At 41.2% G+C, this 21,666-nt stretch overlaps 1 protein-coding gene across 2 annotated transcripts in view; it reads right to left on the reverse strand.

Annotated features, from left to right (window-relative positions):
- Nucleotides 1-21,666, reverse strand: part of LOC137877361 (ankyrin repeat and BTB/POZ domain-containing protein 3-A) — a 142,560-nt gene that overhangs the window by 27,324 nt on the left and 93,570 nt on the right. For both annotated transcript variants that reach the window (XM_068717204.1, XM_068717203.1), the window contains exons 2-3: nt 19,066-19,203; nt 332-542 (exon numbers count right to left, since the gene is read on the reverse strand). In XM_068717204.1, coding sequence (XP_068573305.1) covers nt 332-542; nt 19,066-19,203 — 349 coding nt within the window. The remainder of the gene's footprint in view (nt 1-331; nt 543-19,065; nt 19,204-21,666) is intronic.

Below are 21,666 nucleotides of genomic sequence, written 5' to 3' on the forward strand. Positions count from 1 at the left end.
TACATGCACAGGGAAACTAGAGAGACATTAAGTACTACTGAGGGGAACAATATAATCCGTACTGGCCACAGAGAAGTCCTATTTGATTTGTTAACAATTAAAAAATGCCACCAATGATGATGTCATGAATTTTCCTCCATTAACACTGCGGATGACAATAATTAAACCGCAGTTCTGCTGTCACCGGTCTGATCTAGGTGGACTTGGATACAGCTTCTTGGACCATTGAAAAATAGTTCATATTGAGACATTTTTAGTCAAACTGTTCCTGGATTTGGACTACAGTAAAAGTGTGCAAGCAGCATCATTTACTGGGTTATATTAGACTCACCTCTCAGTCTGTAAGGTGACTTTGGAGGGCTCCACGTTGGGGTTCTCCCACTCCATCTGTGGGCAGTGCATGAAGTAACACAGGGTGTAGAGGGCCTCGGGCTCCCAGTGCACCGTGGTGTTGGTGGTCTTCTGGTGGACCGGAGTCCCATTGCTGGGGTTCTTGATGTGCAGGGGCTGGAGGTGGTGCATGGCCCGGGATACAAGATCACCTGGAGGATATTTTTTACACATGAGGACGGTGCATGGACTTTTCCAACATGCAATAAAGGCACAGCAGGAAAAAACGAAAGTCAGAAATAGAAATTCATTAAAGATAAGAATAATACCACTGTGTAGTACGCTGAGGGAAGATCTACTCATTATAAGAAAGTCCTACGCTTTACTCCCAGAGCGCAGATCCATTTCTTTCACCACTGCTTTGTCATGGGAGTACTCGCTGCACTCACTCCTTCATTCACACAACCTCTGATTCACCGTATATTTAGTCATACACATATTTGCCCACACAGTCCTTGCTGAGTGGGAAATTGCTGCCTTGAAATTAAATCTTACGCACATCGTGCCTCTCTCAGTAAATCAGTAAAGTGAGAGCCCTTGTTCTGTCCTCATTCCATCTTCAGCTCTTATTTTTCTCTGTTCTTCTCCCAGTTTTCTGACGTGACCACCGAGAGAGAGTCATGGGGAAACTACAGTGTGTAATTCACACATTTAAAATAAAAAAAATCTCAAAACAGTTTCCAGGAAAAAATACAGAGATTAAGTAAACCAGCATGGAGACCATTTCCTGGTATCTTCTTTGATAAATGTGGTCCATTGTTTTTAATATGAACCTGTTTCATGCCGTGTCTGTAGGCAGCAGGGAGCGAATGAAAGTCGGAAGAAATTTTACAATTTTAATAGTTTTGAAAACCGGAGGAGGTGTGAACTTCAGAGAAAGATACTCAGCGCTGACATTTAGAGAGTCATAATTCTCCGATGTAGGATTTTATCAATGAGGTCATTAGCGATGCATTTAAGAATAACGATATTGCTCTTAGAGGGGAAAATACTGCAGTGAAAGCCTGCAGGGTCGATTTCTCAGACAAAACTAATACCCCCATTGATCTAATTATTTACTCTGTTTATTGGAACGCTGGTTGGTTTGAGGCTTACAGGAAAACACGGACGGAAAACACCACCACAGCCTGAATATTGTGAGTTAACGCGTTCTCTTACTGGATACACGGTGATACGCTATGTGAATAAAACAATATGCGTGAAAGTCTGAAGCTCTGAGCTGCAGTGCAACAGTAAACACACCGCAGCACAACGCACACATCTGCTCTTCTGAATTTGTTTGTTCCAAAAATACCCAGTCTGAGCAAAGTTGGCCTGTCTTGAAACCTCATTGCTTCGACAGAATGACACGGTGAGTGTACGCTCCGAGGTTCTCCATCTGTCAGACTAAAGGCCCCTGACAGGGTTCACAGGCAGTCAGACGTAAACAGAGCACGATGCTCACGGCACAGTTTGCTCTCCGGGTCCAGGGAGCCACATAGACGGTTATCTAGAAAGAATTAAATACATCAATAAATCACTGGAAACAAGGGAAATCATGCCCTGTTTCTTCAGGATGAAGTGATTAAACATGTATGGTGAGAAAAGGCTCCCATCTCCAGGTATGACACATTAGACAAACACGATTAGATAAGGTCAACCAGTGCGTTTAGTCAGAGGCAGCTCCTGAAGGTGCTCAGTGTGAACCAATGACATCATGATAAGACCTGCAGCTCTTCTCGTTTCTCAGTTCGCACGTCCTCGATTCCTTTCCTCCTGAGATGCGAGGGGAGGAGGCGAGGAAGCGTCACGAGGAGAGAGGAGTCGAGGCAGCAGGCATTTACCAGAGCGAGACTTCCATGCTTCGACAGTTAAATATGACGTGTGCTACACTGCTGTATTTTATGATCATGTGACAATTCACAAAGTGGCAAAATGTGACAAGAACGCCACGGGTGCTGAAAAGAACTTCCACAAAGGAAACATCTGTGCGTCCTCGCTCATAGCTCCTCCGGCAAGCCTCCTCTCTCCTCTTTCCTCGAGATGCATTTTAGGGATTGAGACATCTTTGAAGATGGAGATTGATTACTGAGTCCCAGGCAGGAGGACAGAGGAGAGAGGCGACGAAGAGACACAACACGGAGTTAAAGAAGAGTGGCTGCTCTCAGACTGAAGGACGAATAAAGTTTGGTTGAAGTTCAGGTGATGTTTTGGTCGACCTTAAAGCCCTGAAAATATATCATCTAAACCACTTTCTTACAATGAGTGAGAAACACAACCGTTTCTGCCAAAGTTTGAACAGTTTCAGTTCATTTACATTTTAAATTGATGGATTTTGTGTCTTGCCTGAGCTCGTCTGACTGGTTTGAAAAAGGTGAATCACACATATGTCTGTGGTCTAATTAGAGTTTGGCAACATTTGTCAATCGTTCGTTGTCAATCTAATGTGATAAAACCACATCCACTGAGTGGTAAATACTTAACAAATGATATCTAAGGATGTTTGTTTCAATACTTTAACTTTGATTGTTGACAGTCCTGGACCTTAATCCTAAACATAACGGTGTTAGATAAGACATTAAATGAAATATTTGCAGCTGTGATGGTTTTATAAAAGAAACAAAAAATAATGACATCAGCTCAGAAACCTTTGTGTCGTTCTGGAGTTAAAAACTATTTTTTTTGTTGCTTAAGTTTTTCTCAGCGTTAATCATTTTGTGACACAAAAAAAAATTGAGAAATGATTTTCTCTGTTAAATATTACTGTGAATTTACTACAAAACAAGCAACTGCAATATGTCATCATGGGAACTTTCACTATTTTGTAGCAAACAAAAAAAATCAATAAATGCAACAATCGTCACTTGCAGCTCTCTGCTTGACTGCAGCTTGCAGACTCTGTTTGCTTGTTTGGTAGCGTTTACTGTAGCATGAAACATCAATCCGGCAGATTCATTCAGCACAGAAAACCTTTCCACTCCAGGTACTCAGGAAGTCCCCATGCTGCTCAGGGTGAGTTTACGCAGTGTGCTTCTGGCCTGAATATTAAGAGGAAGTGAGGCATTAATAAAGATTAAGATACAGCAAAGAGGACTGAAATATGCATTCACGTTACAAACCCCTCCTGCTCAGTGGGAAACAATATAAACCAACCACAACAAAAAAGACAAAGGAGAAACACTAACTCCCAACATTGACAATGCTCCCTTGCGGTTTGCAACAACAGAACTCTGAAACCCACCGCGTCCATAAATAAAAGACATCTAGTTTTTCACCACAACAAACGTAAAAGTCAGCCAACGAGCAAATGGTTAACCCGCCGCCGGCCCTCCGAACTAAAAAGCCAGCGTGCCGGGTCTGATAATCAAACTTTCGTTGTCGTCATTAATTGTTCTTTTGACTTTGGGTTTGTCAGCGGGACAACATTTGCTCCCGTCTCCTTTGCTGTAATTATCTAAGCGACACTCCTATGGGGTCATGCTTCATCTCGTTTGAATTAATCATAGAGGACAGCTTAGTGTCTCCCTTTTCTCCAAGCCGAGTCCTTTCCTCTTGGAAGGACTCATTAAAGAGCAGAACTTTGGTCCCTATTCTCTGAGAAGAAAATGGTGAAACGGCACAGAGCAAAAAAAAAAAAAGTCCCGGCTTTAATGAAATGTCAACATTGTAAATTCTGTCACACAGCAGCTACAAACCCTGTAATTACCTTGTCTTTCTCAGTTTCCTCATGTAGGTTAAGGGTTGAATGTTTTCAAGGAGATAATAGCTTTCATGTAACATTAAGAAAGTAACTCTTTTCACCTCTGACTCTGAACTTTAACAAGACTAAGAGCCTCAGTGAGGCTGTACTTACTGTGCCAATATGCACTGACATCCTCATAGGGACATGATAACATGCGGATGTTTAGAGGTGAGATTATCACCATGTTCACCCGCTTAGTGAAGCATGTTAGCATGCTAGCAATTAGCACTAAACACAAAGTACATCTGAGGTGGATGTCATTATTTTATACAGGTATTTGGTTATAAACCAAAGTATTAAGAACATTGTGACACTGATGATACTGCTGGATGAAAAGTCATATTGTCGCCAAAGTTATTACCAATTATCCAGAGGAGAACATGAAGGTGTGAACCCAATTTAATGGCAATCCATTCAATAGCTGTCGAGATAATTCATACAATACCGAAAATGTGAACTTCATGCTGGGGCTACAGGAAAAGTCCAGGATCAGCAAAATCAGTAGGGCTCATCCTCTGGGGATCATGAATTGTTTGTACAAAATTGAATGGCAATCCAACCAATATTGACAAAAAACACAATAATGTATTTCAGGGATTCTATAAGGTTTTATTTTCTCACCTTATATTTCTTAGATTGTAACGTGTTCTTAGAGCATACTGCCCCTAACAGTCAGAAAACAAGCTTGTAATTCAGGCGGGTAAAGTTCGGTGCGCCAGATTATCAGATATGACCCGATATTATCACAGCGAGACAACTGTTGTGTTCCCTAATGGACGACTGAGATGGAAGATTCCTTTCGCTGTCCTCTGACACGCTGTCATGGCCTACAGCTCCCCTGGGACCGAACCGAGGACATTTAATCATCACTTGGTAATACGACCGACTCGGAGCTCTGCCTTTGGGGCACATTAGCAATTCCGTGGCAACTATTAATCACAGTCAATTACAGGACACGTCATCGTCAACACAGAACTAGCAGATACTTTTACCAGCGCTGCTCGAGTGGAAATTAATCACCAGTAGACAGATTTAATATTGGACGTGTAGAGGGAGGTCAGTGATAACTTATGCGGTAACAATACAGAACAGGAGCTCCTTATAGGATTGTATATATATGCTCTCAGCTTGGTGGTTTTATGATCCTAGGTCACACTTTTATAGTAACCTGGCCCGGATGCAATCAGAGGCTGAGTGACCATCTGGAGTTTTGGGAGTCGCCAAACAGGAATGAAACAAAGGGGTAAAATATATCCTAATGTGCTTTTTCTGGTTCTTTCTAGCGGTGAAGAGAGGGAGGGTTGGTCATGAGCAAATTGATCCATCTTCTACTTTATCTTTTTATGCAGTGAACTCCTAAAAATGTGACACACTGTTTGTGTTCCGAGTAAATCCCAGCGACAGAGAAAAGCAGCAGGGCACCATCTGCAAAAGGTGGGTCTGAAACCAAACAAAGTGCTGTGCTACAAATGCTCCAGAATGATTCATTCAGTTTGAAGCACCAGACGTCAGCGCAGCACTACTGATGTTCCAGCCATTGTGCAGCCTTGAACCGCTGCTGGAAATATCATACAATACTCACACGGTGTGCTCATATGAGGGACCAAACAACACAGTAAATATAGCAACAGCAAAGATTGAGTTAAACACAGGAACTTTTAGAATCATAGAGAATTCGATGGAGCGAGGAAAATGCTTTATACCTGTTACTATTTGACGATCAACACACATAACTCATAATGGTAAACCTCCAATAATCAGTTATTTTATATTAAAACTGAATCAAATTACTAAATGTAATTTGAAAGGGAATCGCTCATAGATTCAGCATGAATATCTGCCATTCTACAGAGATTTTAAGCCTCTTTTAGCTCATATTTTTCTATTTATTTGAATCAGTTTACAAGCTCTGCTAAACCCCGTTTTCGGCAGCAGCAGGTGACTGTTTTAACAAGCTGTTAACGTCGTGAAACAGTCACGAAAACCGTTGTAACACGTGGTTAACGTTGTAAAAAGGTTGCGTTAAATGTTGGTTAACATTTTCATGGAAGTTGGTGGAGTTTAAAACGGAGCTAAAAGCCGAGTGAATATTGGACCTCATACAAAAGTATACGAGGTTAGCATACTTTAGAGGATGTGATAAAAGGTAAGTGTGCAGTGGTAATTATAAAAAGTTAGAGTAGAGCCTTGGTGTCTTTCAGATATTGTAACTTTACTGATAGACTAATTAAAACTTAGTTAATGTGCAGTTTCTAACCAGCCACTACACCACGAAATAGTGCATCTCTGGAGGCAGACGCTTAAAAAGGGAACACTTGAAGGCAGCAGCATGATACCATCTGTTTTACCCCGGGATCCTTCAACAGAACACTGGGGTACAGAATAAGTCATTGAAATGTTTGGTTTTTTAATTACAATAAAAAAAATAAAAAAAGATTCATTTCAGATCTCTATTTTTCATTTAAGTATCCGGGTCAGCCAGGGTCAAAGTCGTTCTTTTACCCCCCGTCCTCCTAGGAAGATATTTTGACTAAATATGTGGAATGAAGGTCCCATGATGCAAGATGCTGCAAATGTTAAGAAATCCCTGTTTAGGAAAGTCAAATGCTCGTCTCTGCACAGTCTCTGTATCGAATCTGATTGAACTGGTGCTGCAGAATCCACCACGGTTCCTTCTTTATGGCTATTACGCCTTCCAACAGAAAGTCTCCTGTCTGCTGCAGGACTCCTCGACTGATGACTGTGACCAACAGCAAAGAAACAAGCACAGGAAATGCCCAGTGCATGGAAACACAAGCTGTGACGGCTCATTTGTAAAAGTCCCAGAAAAAGTCTTTCCATTAACAACTAGTGTGGAAAAGAACACGACACTCTTCTTGATAATGGCTTCTCTCAGTCTAAAGAGGCTTCATTTCGCTTCATCATCTTGTCTTAGCTTTAACCAGATATTTCCAGTCTGTGGAGATGGAACGGGAGATTACACAAACCGTCTCTCTCGTTCCATTGTCATCATCTTTTCTCCTCCGACTCACAGGAGGGGACTTCTAAATGGATGCCACTTTATTCTGTCTAATGGCTTTTTTAGGGACTTTAATGGCTCTTCTGAGAAGATCTGCAGAAACACTACTGCAGTGTCCAATAGATAACCTTCCTATGCAGGGTCTTGATGTCCTTAAATAGTATTCACATTGATATTTCAGCTGAGGGCTTATATCTTTTTTTAGATATGCTTCACAACTACAGTACCACCGGAAATTACTAGTCCTGCTACTAAAACGCAGCAGCAAATCAAATTAAAAGTACATTTCTTGATGATAAATCTGCAAACTTGTGTGCACTGCAAAGTAGCAACAGCTTATACACTGTAGAGAAGTGTGTGAGCAAATTAACTCAGCATTGATAGCAACTTTAAGGTAGAATATACACATATAACAAGACTAAGAGTCTATAGCCAAACTAGCGACTCTGCGAGGCCTTACTTAGGCACAGTGGTGCTTTGAGGTAAATGGTAACGCCACCATGCTGACTGAATATCGGCACCATAATAATAGACGGTCAAAACACTCTAAATCAGGGGTCACTAATAGGCGGACCGCGGTCCGGATCCAGACCCAGACGCCGTTGTATCCGGACCCTGGACCTAAAACCGATAAAACCTATATTTTAACCGGCGCAGCTTTTCTAGCCTTTACGGCACTCGGTCAGTGGTCCAGGAAACAAACCGACCAATTACATGCGTAGTAAATCACATCACGTGATGCAGATCAGTCAATCAAATATGGGTATTCTGACACGCTTCCTGACTCGAGTGAGTCATTTACACACACGGGGCTGAGACGAGGAAAGAGAACGAAGGGCAGTAGCATTATTACGTGAGTCAGAGAAGTTGTTTCACATGACGTTCTCCAAAAAGAGAAAAGTGGTCAGAGAGACCAGAGTCTTTAACCAACAATGAACAGACTCTTATAGGTTAATTCTTCCCACGGACAGTTTAAAACCAGTATGTCTCATATGTTCAGAGACTGTGACGATTATTAAGAGGAAATGGCGCATAGTTACGAAATTTTGAAGGGCTTTTGAAGGGCTTTCATTTTGAAATGCTACATCAGAATGTCCTGGTTCTCTCTGAGTGACACCTTGAGGTGGTCTGCTATCAACCTGGGGTGAAATTATATCGTAACTATGCACCATTTCCTCTAAAATCTAATCTGAAATTAGACAAATTGTCTCATGAATGTGATTTAAAGTTAGCTCATGCATGCGATTTTGAAGGACTTTTATTTTGAAATGCCTCATCAAAATGTGCTGGTTCTCTCTGAGTGACACCTTGAGATGGTCTGCTATCAACCTGAGGGGAAATGATTTTGTAACTATGCACCATTTCCTCTTAAGATGCAAATTCTTTGAAAGTTTTCAGTTATGTCAGTTATCCTTTAATCCAGCCCTTATTTAACTTGAAATGAGAAGAACATTTATTTAAGTATTTCTATGTATTATTTATAATGCATCCAGTTCAATTTGAAAACTGAGAATAATAATTGTTAAAATATAATTGATGTGTACTTTCTTTATTTGATTTAACAGTTGTTGACCACACAGAGACGTTACTACTACTAGACTTCTTGAATATGTTTAAATATATATATATACATACATTTATACATATATATGTATATATATATACACGTATATATATATATATATATATATATATACATACGTATATATATATATACACATGTATATATATATATATATATATATATATACATACGTATATATATATATATATATATATATACATACGTATATATATATATATATATATATATATATACACATATATACATACATATATATATATATATACATATATATACGTATATAAGTATATATACATATATATACGTATATATGTATATATACATATAGCACTAAATAGCGCAAGTTAGATATTATTGTAATGTTCCGGACCTTTGCACGAGGAGATTTTCTCAATCTGGACCTTTTGGAATTTTAATTGAATACCCCTGCTCTAAATGATATCCTGTTGAAAAGACAAACAAAGCCTTTATATGTATGTGATAATTGTCAGGCTTTTTATTTCAAAATAAATAACATTCTTATGCATAAGTACTAAACAAAAAGCCATAATCACAGAGGTGTCTTATTACAGTAAATAGATGATGAGTCTGGCTGTGTATGAAGCCAGAGAATGATGCCCTTCTTAATGAGAAGTTCAGCTATTAGGTTCTTTTGTGAAGCCCCCTCTCCACAAACACCACTGCAAACAGCTGCCCTGTCTTTCCTTTTCTTTTTTCCTTTTAGGAAACAGTGAGGTGAGAACTAAAAGCAGCCTGTTCAATTCACCGCCTTATTACCCCAAAACTTCCATTAGCCTTCTGGGCTCTCTCCAACAACACTCAATTAGTGGGTCTGCATTATCTCACAGCAGCACTGCTATGAGGACTATGGCGTAAAGTCCTTCATCTTATTGCAGCAGGACTTGAGTGAAAAGTGGAAGTTAAACTAGTCCCTCCGTCATTAAAGTCACAAATAGTGGAGGAGCTGAGAGAGGCGAGCTCGAGTATCATCAGCTCTCGCGTGTCAGGCTGATGGGTAATAATTAATAATGAAGAACATCTGCCTGTGGGTGTTGTACCTCTCCGGAGAGGTGTCGCACACTCCAACGCTCACGCATTACGGTGCGGTCACGTGCACTCTTCAGCTTCATTGGAAATGCTGTACATTTAACAGACTTAAATTAGAATCCAACACTTGGGCTGCGTGACAACATGGCAACGGCATGATGAAATAACAACACTAGAGACGTACACAGAGGCTGCTGATCAAATGCATGAACAGGAAACAAAGTAATCAGAGCTTTTTCACCAATAACAGCACGTTGGTGGTTATCAACATCAGTCCTCGGTCAACGTTTTCTGTCCTTGTGGAACGAAACCTCTCAAAAACTCGACAAGAAGTGGCGTCTAACGGTTTCAAGTTGGTCCCGTGTTTGTTGTTGTATAGTCTGTTCAGTGACGGTGCCGTTTTCTGGGCCTGTAAAACGAAGCACACAGTTGTTTGGGAGTGATGGGTCATCCTTTAAGTGAGTCTTTGGCTCTCCTTCGCTTCCTCTCTTCCGCTGCTGCCGGCCAAGTCGCCATGTGATGCATTCTCAGTTGGCAGGTAAACCGCTGAGATCTTCATCCCTCGTCCGTCCTTGTTCTTCCTTTGTGTTTTGCTATTGTACGTCAGCCTTTACAAATTTTGTCAATGGATTACGGAGGACAAAAGGCCAGCCACACGCTTTTGAAAACAGACACAAGGTGAATAACAAATACAAGAAAGTTGATGCTTGTCCTTGTTGGAAGTATTTCTTTTACAAATATTTAAGGGGAAAGCAAACAGAGGAGCTTATTTACAGCTAAATAAAGTAAATGCAAAGACACTCGTGGATGTTAACACTCACAAGTTACCAGGAGGATTCAAAGTGAGGTAAAAATGTGAGCTGAAAATGTTTCAACTCCAGTAATAATGGAAAATAATAGCAACCCAACTGAACCAATGGCTAACTAACTGACATCAGCTTCAGCAGCTGTTTGCAATGTTCACCATTGTGGCGTGTTAGCATGCTAACATTTGCGAATAAGCACTAATGTGTGTCATCAGTAATGTTTGTGGACCGCCGAACCAATAGACTGACAGCTAGCTATACAGCGAGCATAGCTAAAAATGGGCAAACATTGGCTGGAAAGTCCAACTACCTTTGATTCAACCAGATTAAAAAGAAAAAATGTAAATCTCAGATAGCTAAAAAGAAGTCATGTGGGTGTGAACAAAGCTTGTATAACTTAGGGTTGAATAAGTTAACCTATCATCATTTTAACAGAACATCATGTGACCTGCAAATGACCAAAGCCGTGCATACTGGGCAGTTTGCATCCTACATTAACAGTTACTTTCAGACTGACGGTGCATTTTCATTTAAAAATAAATAAGTATTCAAATATATAGACTATTATTTTTGTGTGGATCCCAAAAGAAGGAGGCTGATGGGGATCCAAACAGAGAATAAAGAATCAAAAAGTTTCGCCTGCTTACAGTCTTTTGACACGATGCTTATGAAGACACAAGAATGCAAAGTGAGAAAGTGTGTGAGTGCTTGAGCCCAGAAAATGTTGTTTTACATCTTTCTTTTGAAAAATGAGACTCGACTTCCGCTCTTTAATCACTATTCCAATCGTTGCAGCGCTGAGCTGCGCTGAGCGAGTGGGATTCCTGTGGCAGGTATCGAGGGACATTAAACCATTACACAATAATGAATCCAGCCTCACATAATTACTGCAGCATGCAGCAACAGCCTACAAGATTTTCCAGCATGTGTCTTTTGTGCGAGATAAAGAGATGAGTGTGTCTGGAGGATTGTGAGGAGGGCTGTTTGTGTCAGCATGCCCCCGCCGTCCTCCTAAAGGTGCTGGGAGACAGATAAGAGGAATGGCCGCACCCCGTTCCAGAGACTGAATGAGCCAGCCTCATCTTAACAGCCAAGTCAACAATTCCTTTTTTTTTTATTATTTTTTTTATTCTGTAAACTACTGTGTCTCCTATGATAGACAGACATGAGGAAGTAAATGGCGCTGCAGACCTCCGAGAGGACCGAGAAAATGAAATGAAGAGGACTAAATGACAGCGGGGACCTTTCCCAGTGGCACATTGAGATACTGTTCTGCCTTGACACGTCCATTAGAGAGAGATACTGAAAGGGACTTGAGGGTGACATTAGCATCAGGAGCTGCAGTGGTCAAATGGGTAAAATGAAAAAAAAGAAAAACGCAACCTCGAACTGCAACCTGATTTCTGAAAGCAGCCTAATGAGCTTTTTAACTTAGAAAATAAGTCGCACAGACTCATTTTTCACCTTCTTTTTTTTTCTTCTCTGAGAAATGGGTCAGATGTGAGATTAGGAAAGATGATGCATGGCGAAGCAGGAGAAGTATTTTAACTCTAATGTGATGAAAAATGAGGACGGCATGGTCGGCCTCAAGATGAAATGTAACACCTCCGAGTGAATCTCCTCAGCCAGTGTGTGAAGCGAATCCATTATCTCACATCCACATAAGTGAGTGTGGGTTAATGGAGCAGCGATGGTAGGAAGTCGTTCTGTTGAAATGTAGGGCGCTACAAAAGAATAGCATGCTTTTTGATAATAATCTATCAGGACAATATTGCTTGTTTATGGATAGACATTTGAAGCAGGTGGTGACCATCCAAAGTCAGAGTTTGACAGGTTTGAAGTAAGCTGTCGCTTTTTGGAAGAAGAGAAATAACATCTCATCTCGGTGCGATTCTCTGTAGCCTTTCAAACCAGCGCACATCTCCTGCAGCTCTGCGGTGGGAGAGGGATCCCTCTCTTTGTGAAATCCACTCAGCCCTGAAGAATAAGCACTTTTCCTCACTCTGCCCAGGCACAGTAGAATACACAGTGACTCATTTCTCAAGCTGGCCATTGTCAGCTGGGGGAAAATACAGAGCGAGCGATGCCTGAATGTTTAAAGCTCACAGCCTGTGATAAACATCAGCATACCGTCCGGAAACTCAAAGTGACAATTATGCATTTAGTTGTCAAATATAAAAGGTGCAAATTAGCCAAACTGATGGTTTGGTCGACTGTGGTTGCTGTGGTAACAGCGAGTGCAGTTTAATGCTGCCACTTTGTCGACAACGCCACTGAAGATCAACTGTAGCTGTCGACAGTGCAGCAAAACAAATTGTTTTAATAGAAGAGGTTGTTTCATGGATATGGTTTCATACTCCAGGTGTGCAGCCTGCAGCTCTTCATCCAACAGCTGGCTTCCATCACTCCCTGCAATATTTAACGCAGAGTTGCTGTCAGAAAGCACCGAAATTGTCTTGTTTTGTTGACGCAGTTTAAATAATCGATCGCTGTCGTGACAAGCCCGTTGCGTTTCCTGACATTGCTCTACAATAAAAGCTAATGTTGCAAAATGTTGGATTGGCAGTATCTTAATCCAGATCCGATACAGCTGTAGGGGATTAAACAGTCAGGCTGTTATAATTTAATTTGTATGTAACACACGTAATTGTGAGCTAGGAGAGGTGCAGTAAAGTCCACGTAGGGGGGAGGTCAGGTGGTTAAGTGGTTTTAAAGCCACTGGACTTTCACCCAGGAGACTGCTGTCCGTGTCCCGTGTGAAATCAGAAGTCAAAGCTGACTTATTTGTAACGCCACTTCCATACTTAATTAACGCCACGGTGATCTTTTTCTTCACCGAAACAAGTAGATTTGTTGCCTGAACATGATCGCTGGTATTGCTGGACATCCGCAGGGGAACGCACAAAAAAATACCAAAACTGTTTCGAAAGATATCATACGAAACGTTACGAGGGGATATGTTTCAACAGTACTCAGAAAAAGGCTGAAATTAATGAGATAAGATTTAAAAAATCTGGATTACACGCTGCATCATTAGTTTGAAGGCCATTTGAAACCAGGCCAGGAATGGCGGACTCCACCACTAACAATGAGTAAAGAATGCCAACCATAAACAGAATAAAATATGGGGTTTGGTTTCATAAACATCTTAAGGTTTATAACTTTGACGAAGTCCATACTTTGAATATTTCCTCTGCGGTGGAGGCACACCCAGCTCCAGGAATGGAGGGCCCCTTTGTTGGAGGCCTGCACTGTATTACATTTCACCGTTTATTTGCCTGGCGGCTGCTCTCTGACCCACAGGGTCGGCCGCTGTGCTGACAGATGAACGGCCTTCCTCCGTCACACCTGGTCACAATATGTCAGCTCAGCGCCTATAGATCCTATACGCCGCAAACACAATGCGGCACATGGCGGAAAACAGGGAAAGAACGTTATTCGTCATGGCAATGTGTCATGACGGATGAGGAAAGGTGCAAACACCCAAAGCACCACATCTGCCATCGGCGATCTGCTCTCCTCGCTCGGACAAAGACGTGAAATACGATGAGCAGTGAGATAATGGTGACCTCAGAAATAAAAGACGTATTTATCCACCTCTAGAGAATGAAATTATGCATATAGTGATGAATGTTGCTCTTTCACAGCCTCTTCTATCAACCATTAATTACCAAACAACTCGGGTGTGAAATTGCTCCTGAATGCTGGCTCTGTGTGGCCGCTCAACTTTCAAGTGATCTTGTTTATTGTTCAAATATTGAGCTAATAGCTTAAAAAATTATTTCAATTTAAACTGTTAAAATGCATTGATCCCAAGCAGCTTTACGTGGGAACACCTGCTCCCTGTACTCCACTGGTTCCAGGTCTCTGCTGTGATATCAGAGGGCGTGCTTGTAGCATTTTTACATTAACATCACTGGCACGTTATTTGTTATTATGACTATTATGACTATTAGTGTAATTACCGTAAATACACGGGCTACCGCTGAGATGACTGAAATACACAGAGGAAAACTGGATACAATCCTGTATTTCTGCAGCTACCAGATTTCTGGAAACTTGGTATCACTGGATTCTGCATGAATTCCGCTGCATCGGTTTTAAACATTAAGCGGCTCTGGTCTCGCTGGCAGCAGTAAAGAGCTAATTGCAGGAACATCTCAGTGCGTCACGCTGCATCTTCCATCCAAGTTGTTCTCACAAACGGTGCAAAAGCAAAGACTTGAACGCTTTTAATGTGGAGCAGCACAGCGTGCATTAAAGTTACTAAACACAGCTCTGACTGAATCATTTCTAAACACACTTACGGTTTCAGTTAGATTTACTCACTTAAATCGCTCTAAGCAACTTCCTCTTAGTGCCCAGCTCCAATATCAAGACGAGAGAGAAGAGATAAAACTGTTGATATGCTCATTTAATTAAATTATCATTTATTACGATGCACTTATAGCATTAAGCCTTACGAGCAGCACTGAGTGCTTGCAGAATTTCTTTGCCCCGGGTTTTGCCAATCATTGGTGGAGGTTGGACATTTACAAAATAAAACTACAACCTCCTCTGCACATTTTCCACTTTTCTTGTTTTCAGTAAACATGTAAATACAATATTTATCTATAATCAAGTATCAGGTTTATATCAATGTAAACTAAAAGGGACTGTAAGCAGATCAATTTACATAGCATCTGTATTATTTACCAGACGTTTTGGAAACCATGATAACGAATAATAATATGTTATCTACTAGATAGTTATAAATACATAAACACAGAGAAGAACATTCACATGCTTTCAGTACTTTCATTGTGTGCTCTTAAGAAAAGTTATATATATATATATATATATATATATATATATATATATATATATATATATATATATATATATATATATATATATATATATATATATATATATATATATATATATATATATATATATATTTATTGATGGTGAAATTGATTTGTTGACAAATGGAGCAGCATAAGTTCAAAACATTTTTAGAGTCCAAAAGAGAAAAAATATAATAATTTTGGCAACTTTTTACTGGAAAAATGCACCTGGTTAAGCTGAAACAAAATACACAAAGAAGAGAAGCTGGGGCAGAATGCAAACATCATTGACATGGCTGATGTCCCACTAACAGCCCAAGGTAATTGCGGCCTAATGCACTTCGTCTTCTCAGAAGAGTGAAAGCACCACAGTGCATTAGCAGATCACTGAAAAAGGTCAGATTGAGTTCTTTTTTTAAACTACTCCACACTTTATTCTTTCACAAAGCTTTTATTTTGTAAATGATTCAGTGTTACTCTCCCCTTGTGCTTTTTGTAGCAACATGTTCATTATTTTCTTTTAGAACACCATGTTTTGTTTTTTAAATGTATTAATAGATGTGTTAAGAGGAGGACACATTTCTACATAAAACAGACAACCACTCTACATCTGGCTGAGATGTAATAACCACTCAAATGTATTTATCTATGACGCCCTTGTTGGAGCGTTGACGTCTTATATTTCATTTTTGCTGCTCTGCTTCACACTTCTACCGCACCGGTGGTTACTTCCTGTTTACTTAAAACCTTCTGTATCTGTCCTCTACCTGCCTGTGACTGCTTTAGGTCAGCCGGTAACTTGTTGATTCTCTGTTATTCTGTTCTAATAATCACTCGTTCTTGTATTTCTATTTCTGTTGTTCCGCTAGAACTGTTAACAGGAAGTTGCTGTGAGAGGCAACGTACCCTGCACAAAACATGAGGCTGGGGTTATGCTACATTTTTGTTATTGTCAACAAACAATATGTCCATCTCTCAATACTTTCTAACTACTTTGTCTGTTGCAGTCAATCCCACTGGTTCCTACTTAAGTTAAGGAAAAGAGTAAATACTTTCCAAAAACAGATGGCCACTGGTGTTTTCAGGACAACATTGTACTTTGATTGGGGACTACTTTAAGCTACGGATTAATGCACATTTGTTGCTGTAGTGAGTATTTGAAGCAGCAGAACTGCGTACGTGTGATTGGTGTAAAATATAGACTATCCTTTAAATGCATGCATCAATCAGAGAAGCAGATTACACACAAGCTGCACTGCAGATGAGAGAGAAGCTGCTCTTGTCGCACCTGTTTCTGATAAATTAGATGCAGATCCAGCAGATCTGCTCCTTTAAGTTTCTTGCAAAAACAGATGGTGGAGCATGTAAAAAGTAGCACTCTTAATGCAATCAGCATGCACTTGATGAAGCAGATTCACACTCATGTCATTCATTGGCTTGTGCTCTGTAGATCAATCTGTCCACATAAGGTGGAAATCGTGCCACAGAATGCAACGAAATCCACTAAATGACTACAAGCAGCTGGCATCAACTGTATCACGAGCCACATGTCAACCTCTGGCAGCTTTGACTGGCCGACCCCGGAGGTAAGGAGGTCCAGCTGAGGCAGCGCGGTGGTGGGAGTCAAACACACGGCGCATTAAACAGGATCAAACAGCAGCCTGTGCTGCTTTTTTCTGCCTTCTGGTCCGAGCACGTGAACAGAATGTCCCTCACTTAGATGCTAACGAGTGTGAGTGGTTATCACAGAGTCTGCCACACTGAGATTTCTTTTCCCACGAGGTACCCGCATCATTCCAGAGTGTGTATCCGTCACCAAACCACTAAACAAGCAGTAGGAAAAAAAAAAGGTATGCAGCTAGCTCAGGACTTTGGTGTTTGATTTTTACCTCTTTACCTAAGATTTATTTTTTTCCCTTTTTACAAAATGTACCAAAACACTGGCAATGAGGAAGATCTTGGGTAGATAATACTGAGAATAAATATTAAACAAAATTCAAATAATAACCTCTAAACTAAAAAGAAAGCTGGTTAGAACTGAAATCAAACACTGTTACTAAGCTCGTTTACGAGATATCTAGGCAGAGAAAAACAACATTACGGTATTTAGTGGAGCATCTAGCTGGTTAAGAGCCATATAATTCCCTCGGGAGTCGGTGGAGACCAAACCAGAGCTAAAAACAGAGTGAATATTGGATCATGGATTCATCAGATAGACATAAATACAACTCTAAATGCGTAAATAGGCAACTTTTTGCCAATAAATTGCACTTACAAGGTGATATATATGTCAGTGTTGTGTTCACAGCTTGTTTAAACAACCCACAAGAGGCCAAAACATCAGTTATTGCAGGTTTAAAGACAATATCCACTGCACCTAATAGAGTGTGAAGTTTCTGTATGTGGCGCTTGGTTCTTCTATCCATCTACTCATCCTCGGTGGATCAGGTCTCATGCTAACTAGCCAGTTCTTGTGTATTTATTCCCAAAACACCATGAATATGAATGCACCCCAACACTTCACAAACTGCTTACAGGCTCAATCACGTCTGCGTCACAGCAACTGGTGACAAGAAAAGACGACAAATTGTTACTTTAAACGATGATGCGTAGAGAAGTGCTGGTTTGTAATGCGCTACGGGGATGAAAGAAACATCCATCCGGTACAAATGTGCACAGACACGAACTCGGTGGCGCAGATGTCTGGAGGGGACAGGGTGATCTAATGTGTGACTGTGGAGAGGGGCGAGGCAGCAGGGTGTCAGAGTTAAAAGGTGGAGCCCTTCCTTTCAAGTCGAGGTTAAAAGCCTCTGAGGAGGTCACCTTGGATTTAAAGGTCTCCGGGTGTGGCTCATAAAGAGGCGTTAGAACAGCTGTAACAGAACGGTTCTTGGCTGCTGCGCGTCAGAGGGTGCGGCAGGGGGAGAGACGGATGGGGAGAGGGGTGAGGGGACAGTGGAGAGGCAGTGGGTTTGGCCCTCAGACCTCCGTGACGGCCCACAGGGAGGGGGAGTGAGCATTCCTCCACACTGATGGGGCTATTTGGCAAAACACTTATGGAAATAAGTCCTTGACATGATCAGATTTAATGTGCATAACAGTTACTGCTGCATATATAATTTGCTGTTCATCAAAACATCAGTGTCTGAGAGCCAATCACTGTAGCCCTAAGTTGCTCATATATAAGGGGTCGAAAAATGCTGACTCATTTCCGGGTTTTAGGACATATTCCTGCAGCAATCAATTATCCAGCACACCCACGACACAGAACCCGTCGCCAACATCACCAGTGTGTGTGTGTGTGTGTGTGTGTGTGTGTGTGTGTGTGTGTGTGTGTGTGTGTGTGTGTGTGTGTGTGTGTGTGTGTGTGTGTCTCAACCTGCCCACTGGCCTCGACAGCGCTTCATTTGTGTTTTTGCGTTTTCATCTGGATGAAGACTTTTGTAAAACTGTTTCTTGAGAACGAAGGAGGAAAAACCCAGTTTACAAAAATACCTGTGTAGGTGTAGACTAGACTTAAGAAAGATGTCAAAAGCTAGTAAGTTAACCTTGAGTTTAGCATGTTTTATCACAAATATCTGTTTATGGGGAAACCTGGAAACCTTTGCTTTCTTTAATTCTCTAAAACTCACATTTAGTGTTTAAACTGCTGGTAAACGTGTACTCACTCAGCTCTGCGATGCTGCCCACCCGGGTTGCGAGCAGCGACTGCTCCAGCGTGCGGAGCTCGGCCTGACCCTCACCCCCCCTCCCTGAGCGCTGCTGGTCCCGGTGCAGGTTCAAACTCTCCGGCAGGCTCAGCACACCTGCAGACGGGGGCAAAACATGTATTTAGTGAAAAGTGCCAAAAGTTTTCATCCGCAGCACATTTTTTGCTGATGTCAGATTAATCAACAACTCCGTGAAATAACAGGGGAATGCAAACCGTGAAAAAAAAAAAAAAGAGTCTACAACACACAAATCAGCACTTTTAAATATTCAGAACAGAGTTGTTAAGCTGGATGAAAAAGAAAACGTTCATTTGCAGCAGCCAGAGTGCAAACATTTATTTAAGTGATTAAACATGGAGACAAAGTCGCAGGTTAATGGCACACTGTACCGCATCTTCATTTGTGGGTAAAACATCTCAGCTGGTATTATAAATCCAAACTCAGACTGAACGTCCTAATGAATGGATGCTGATTTATTTAGTCTCTGGTGATGCATGGCAGCTCTTCTGCACAAAGGTTTCTTTTTACCATCAAAATGATACGACTCAAAGTGCATAATTATAGAAGAATCACTTATCGTCTTTAAAATAATTTGTCCCCGCAGTGATTTTTGAGTCTTGGAGATTTGGTGTCACTCTGGCTTTCCGCCCTGACTTTTTGTTCATAGCTTGAACTCTAATTGAGCTAATTAGGGTGCGAGCCACAATTGTTACATTCAAAGCGTAACCTTGAGCATAAATAGTGTTTTTTTTTCCCCTTGAGATCACAGATGTGCTCTGTGTCCCCCCCAGGCAAACAAGGTGCAGCAGATAATGTTGGCTGGAGAGGATTAATCCATTTAGGTGGTGTTACTGCAGCCAGGTTTCGTTTAGCTGCAGAGAATGGCTGCAGACAGATGGGATATTGAGTTTTTTGCTGCAGGAGAATGGAAAGCAACACCCTGCCGAGTGCTAATCCTAATGACGCGGCGCAGGGGGACACGCCGTTTCTCAACAAACAGTAATTACAACATGGAGGGGCTCGGTCAATGTGTGTGTGTGTGTGTGTGTGTGTGTGTGTGTGTGTGTGTGTGTGATGCCAGTGCAGAAGACAAAAGAGCCACGCAGGCGGACACAAGTGCAGCATCAGGAGTCTGGAGTTTTCCCCTCCAGCTCCAGATTCCTCCCGTCGTGTCCTCTTCCCACAGAGTCCAGCCCAACAATTCCAGTATTCCCATCATAGTCCCGCTCCCTCTTCCTCCCACAGCCTTTCCGGGGAGGTCAGCTTTATTCTGAGCCTCCGATGATGATGATGATGATGATCACAACAGCTTTTTCTCTGACTGTTATTGATGGAGCAGCTGGTATCAGGGTGCGTCTTAAATGACATTCCATGAAACAAAAAAGGATGTTTTTGGTCTGCAATGTTGAAGCATTTCTATATTTAAAAGAGAAGAAAGATTCCTTTGTAAGCCAGAGGTTCTGAACCGAAAGGGTCCTGAGATCATTTCCCGGTGGCCAACAGATGTTTTTTGAGAAAAAAATAAAAGAACATTTAAAAAATAAAACATATTTTAGACTGAGGAATGGTTTTAACATTAGGCCAACATTAGGTGATATAATTTGCCCCGGAATAGATTTGTGAGAGTCAAAGTACACATGAGTTTCTGACTCAATGGATTCAAAAAGCCACATTGCGTGGATCGCCACGGTGCTGTAACGATACCAAACTGATTATTCTGGGGGGTCGCAACTCGAAAAGGTTGGGAGACACTGCTGTAATGATATGGTGATTAGCAGGAAGGTGAAAACGGGGCTACAACTGGATGTAAAGACAATCTGACTTTTTTTCTGAATGATTATATTTCAAAGTAGTTTGGAGCTACTTCACACTGAAATATAGTCATTCAAATGCTCTTAACTGAGACTTAAAAAATGAACATTCACCCACATTTATCTCAGTTAATTAATCTTGACTTTAAATATCTTTTGACCTGCAAATCATGGAAAAATGATATGGAAAAACAATATGAGTTCATGAAGCTAACTTGGGACTAATCCAAGACAGAAATCAAGAGAGACTTTGGCAGTTTTTTGTATAAAAAGTTTGAGAAACTGCAGAGTAAACAACACATCAGTGTTGTCCTGCTGCAAAATGCTCAGTGCTGCAAATGTCTAGGGAAGGCAAAGTCCAAAAAAGTAAAAGTAAGAATTCTGAAAGAAGACTTCAGAGTAGCTGAAAGGCAAACAGAAAAACAGGGATTCCTCCATCCTCTGTCCCAGAGAGAAGCGGAGAAATCTCCTCTAATCACCAAAACCATATTGCTATTCACGGCTACCTCTGCTGGAGATTTAGCACAGTGTGTGTGTGTGTGTGTGTGTGTGTGTGTGTGTGTGTGTGTGTGTGTGTGTGTGTGTGTGTGTGTGAGAGATTGTGTTTGAGGGGAAAACAAGTTGGAATTATTCACAGTTGCTTTCCGTAATCAAGGCCTCCCATCTTGTCCGTCACCCCAACTTCATCTCCCCCAACATTTCCCCCCCCACTGCCCTAACTATTCTTTTAATATAATTCAGGGAGCCC

This window comes from Cebidichthys violaceus, unplaced genomic scaffold, assembly GCF_023349555.1.
Source record: "Cebidichthys violaceus isolate CVI_PGR_0920_01 unplaced genomic scaffold, fCebVio1.0.p SCAF_21, whole genome shotgun sequence".
NCBI classification, from domain to species: domain Eukaryota; kingdom Metazoa; phylum Chordata; class Actinopteri; order Perciformes; family Stichaeidae; genus Cebidichthys; species Cebidichthys violaceus.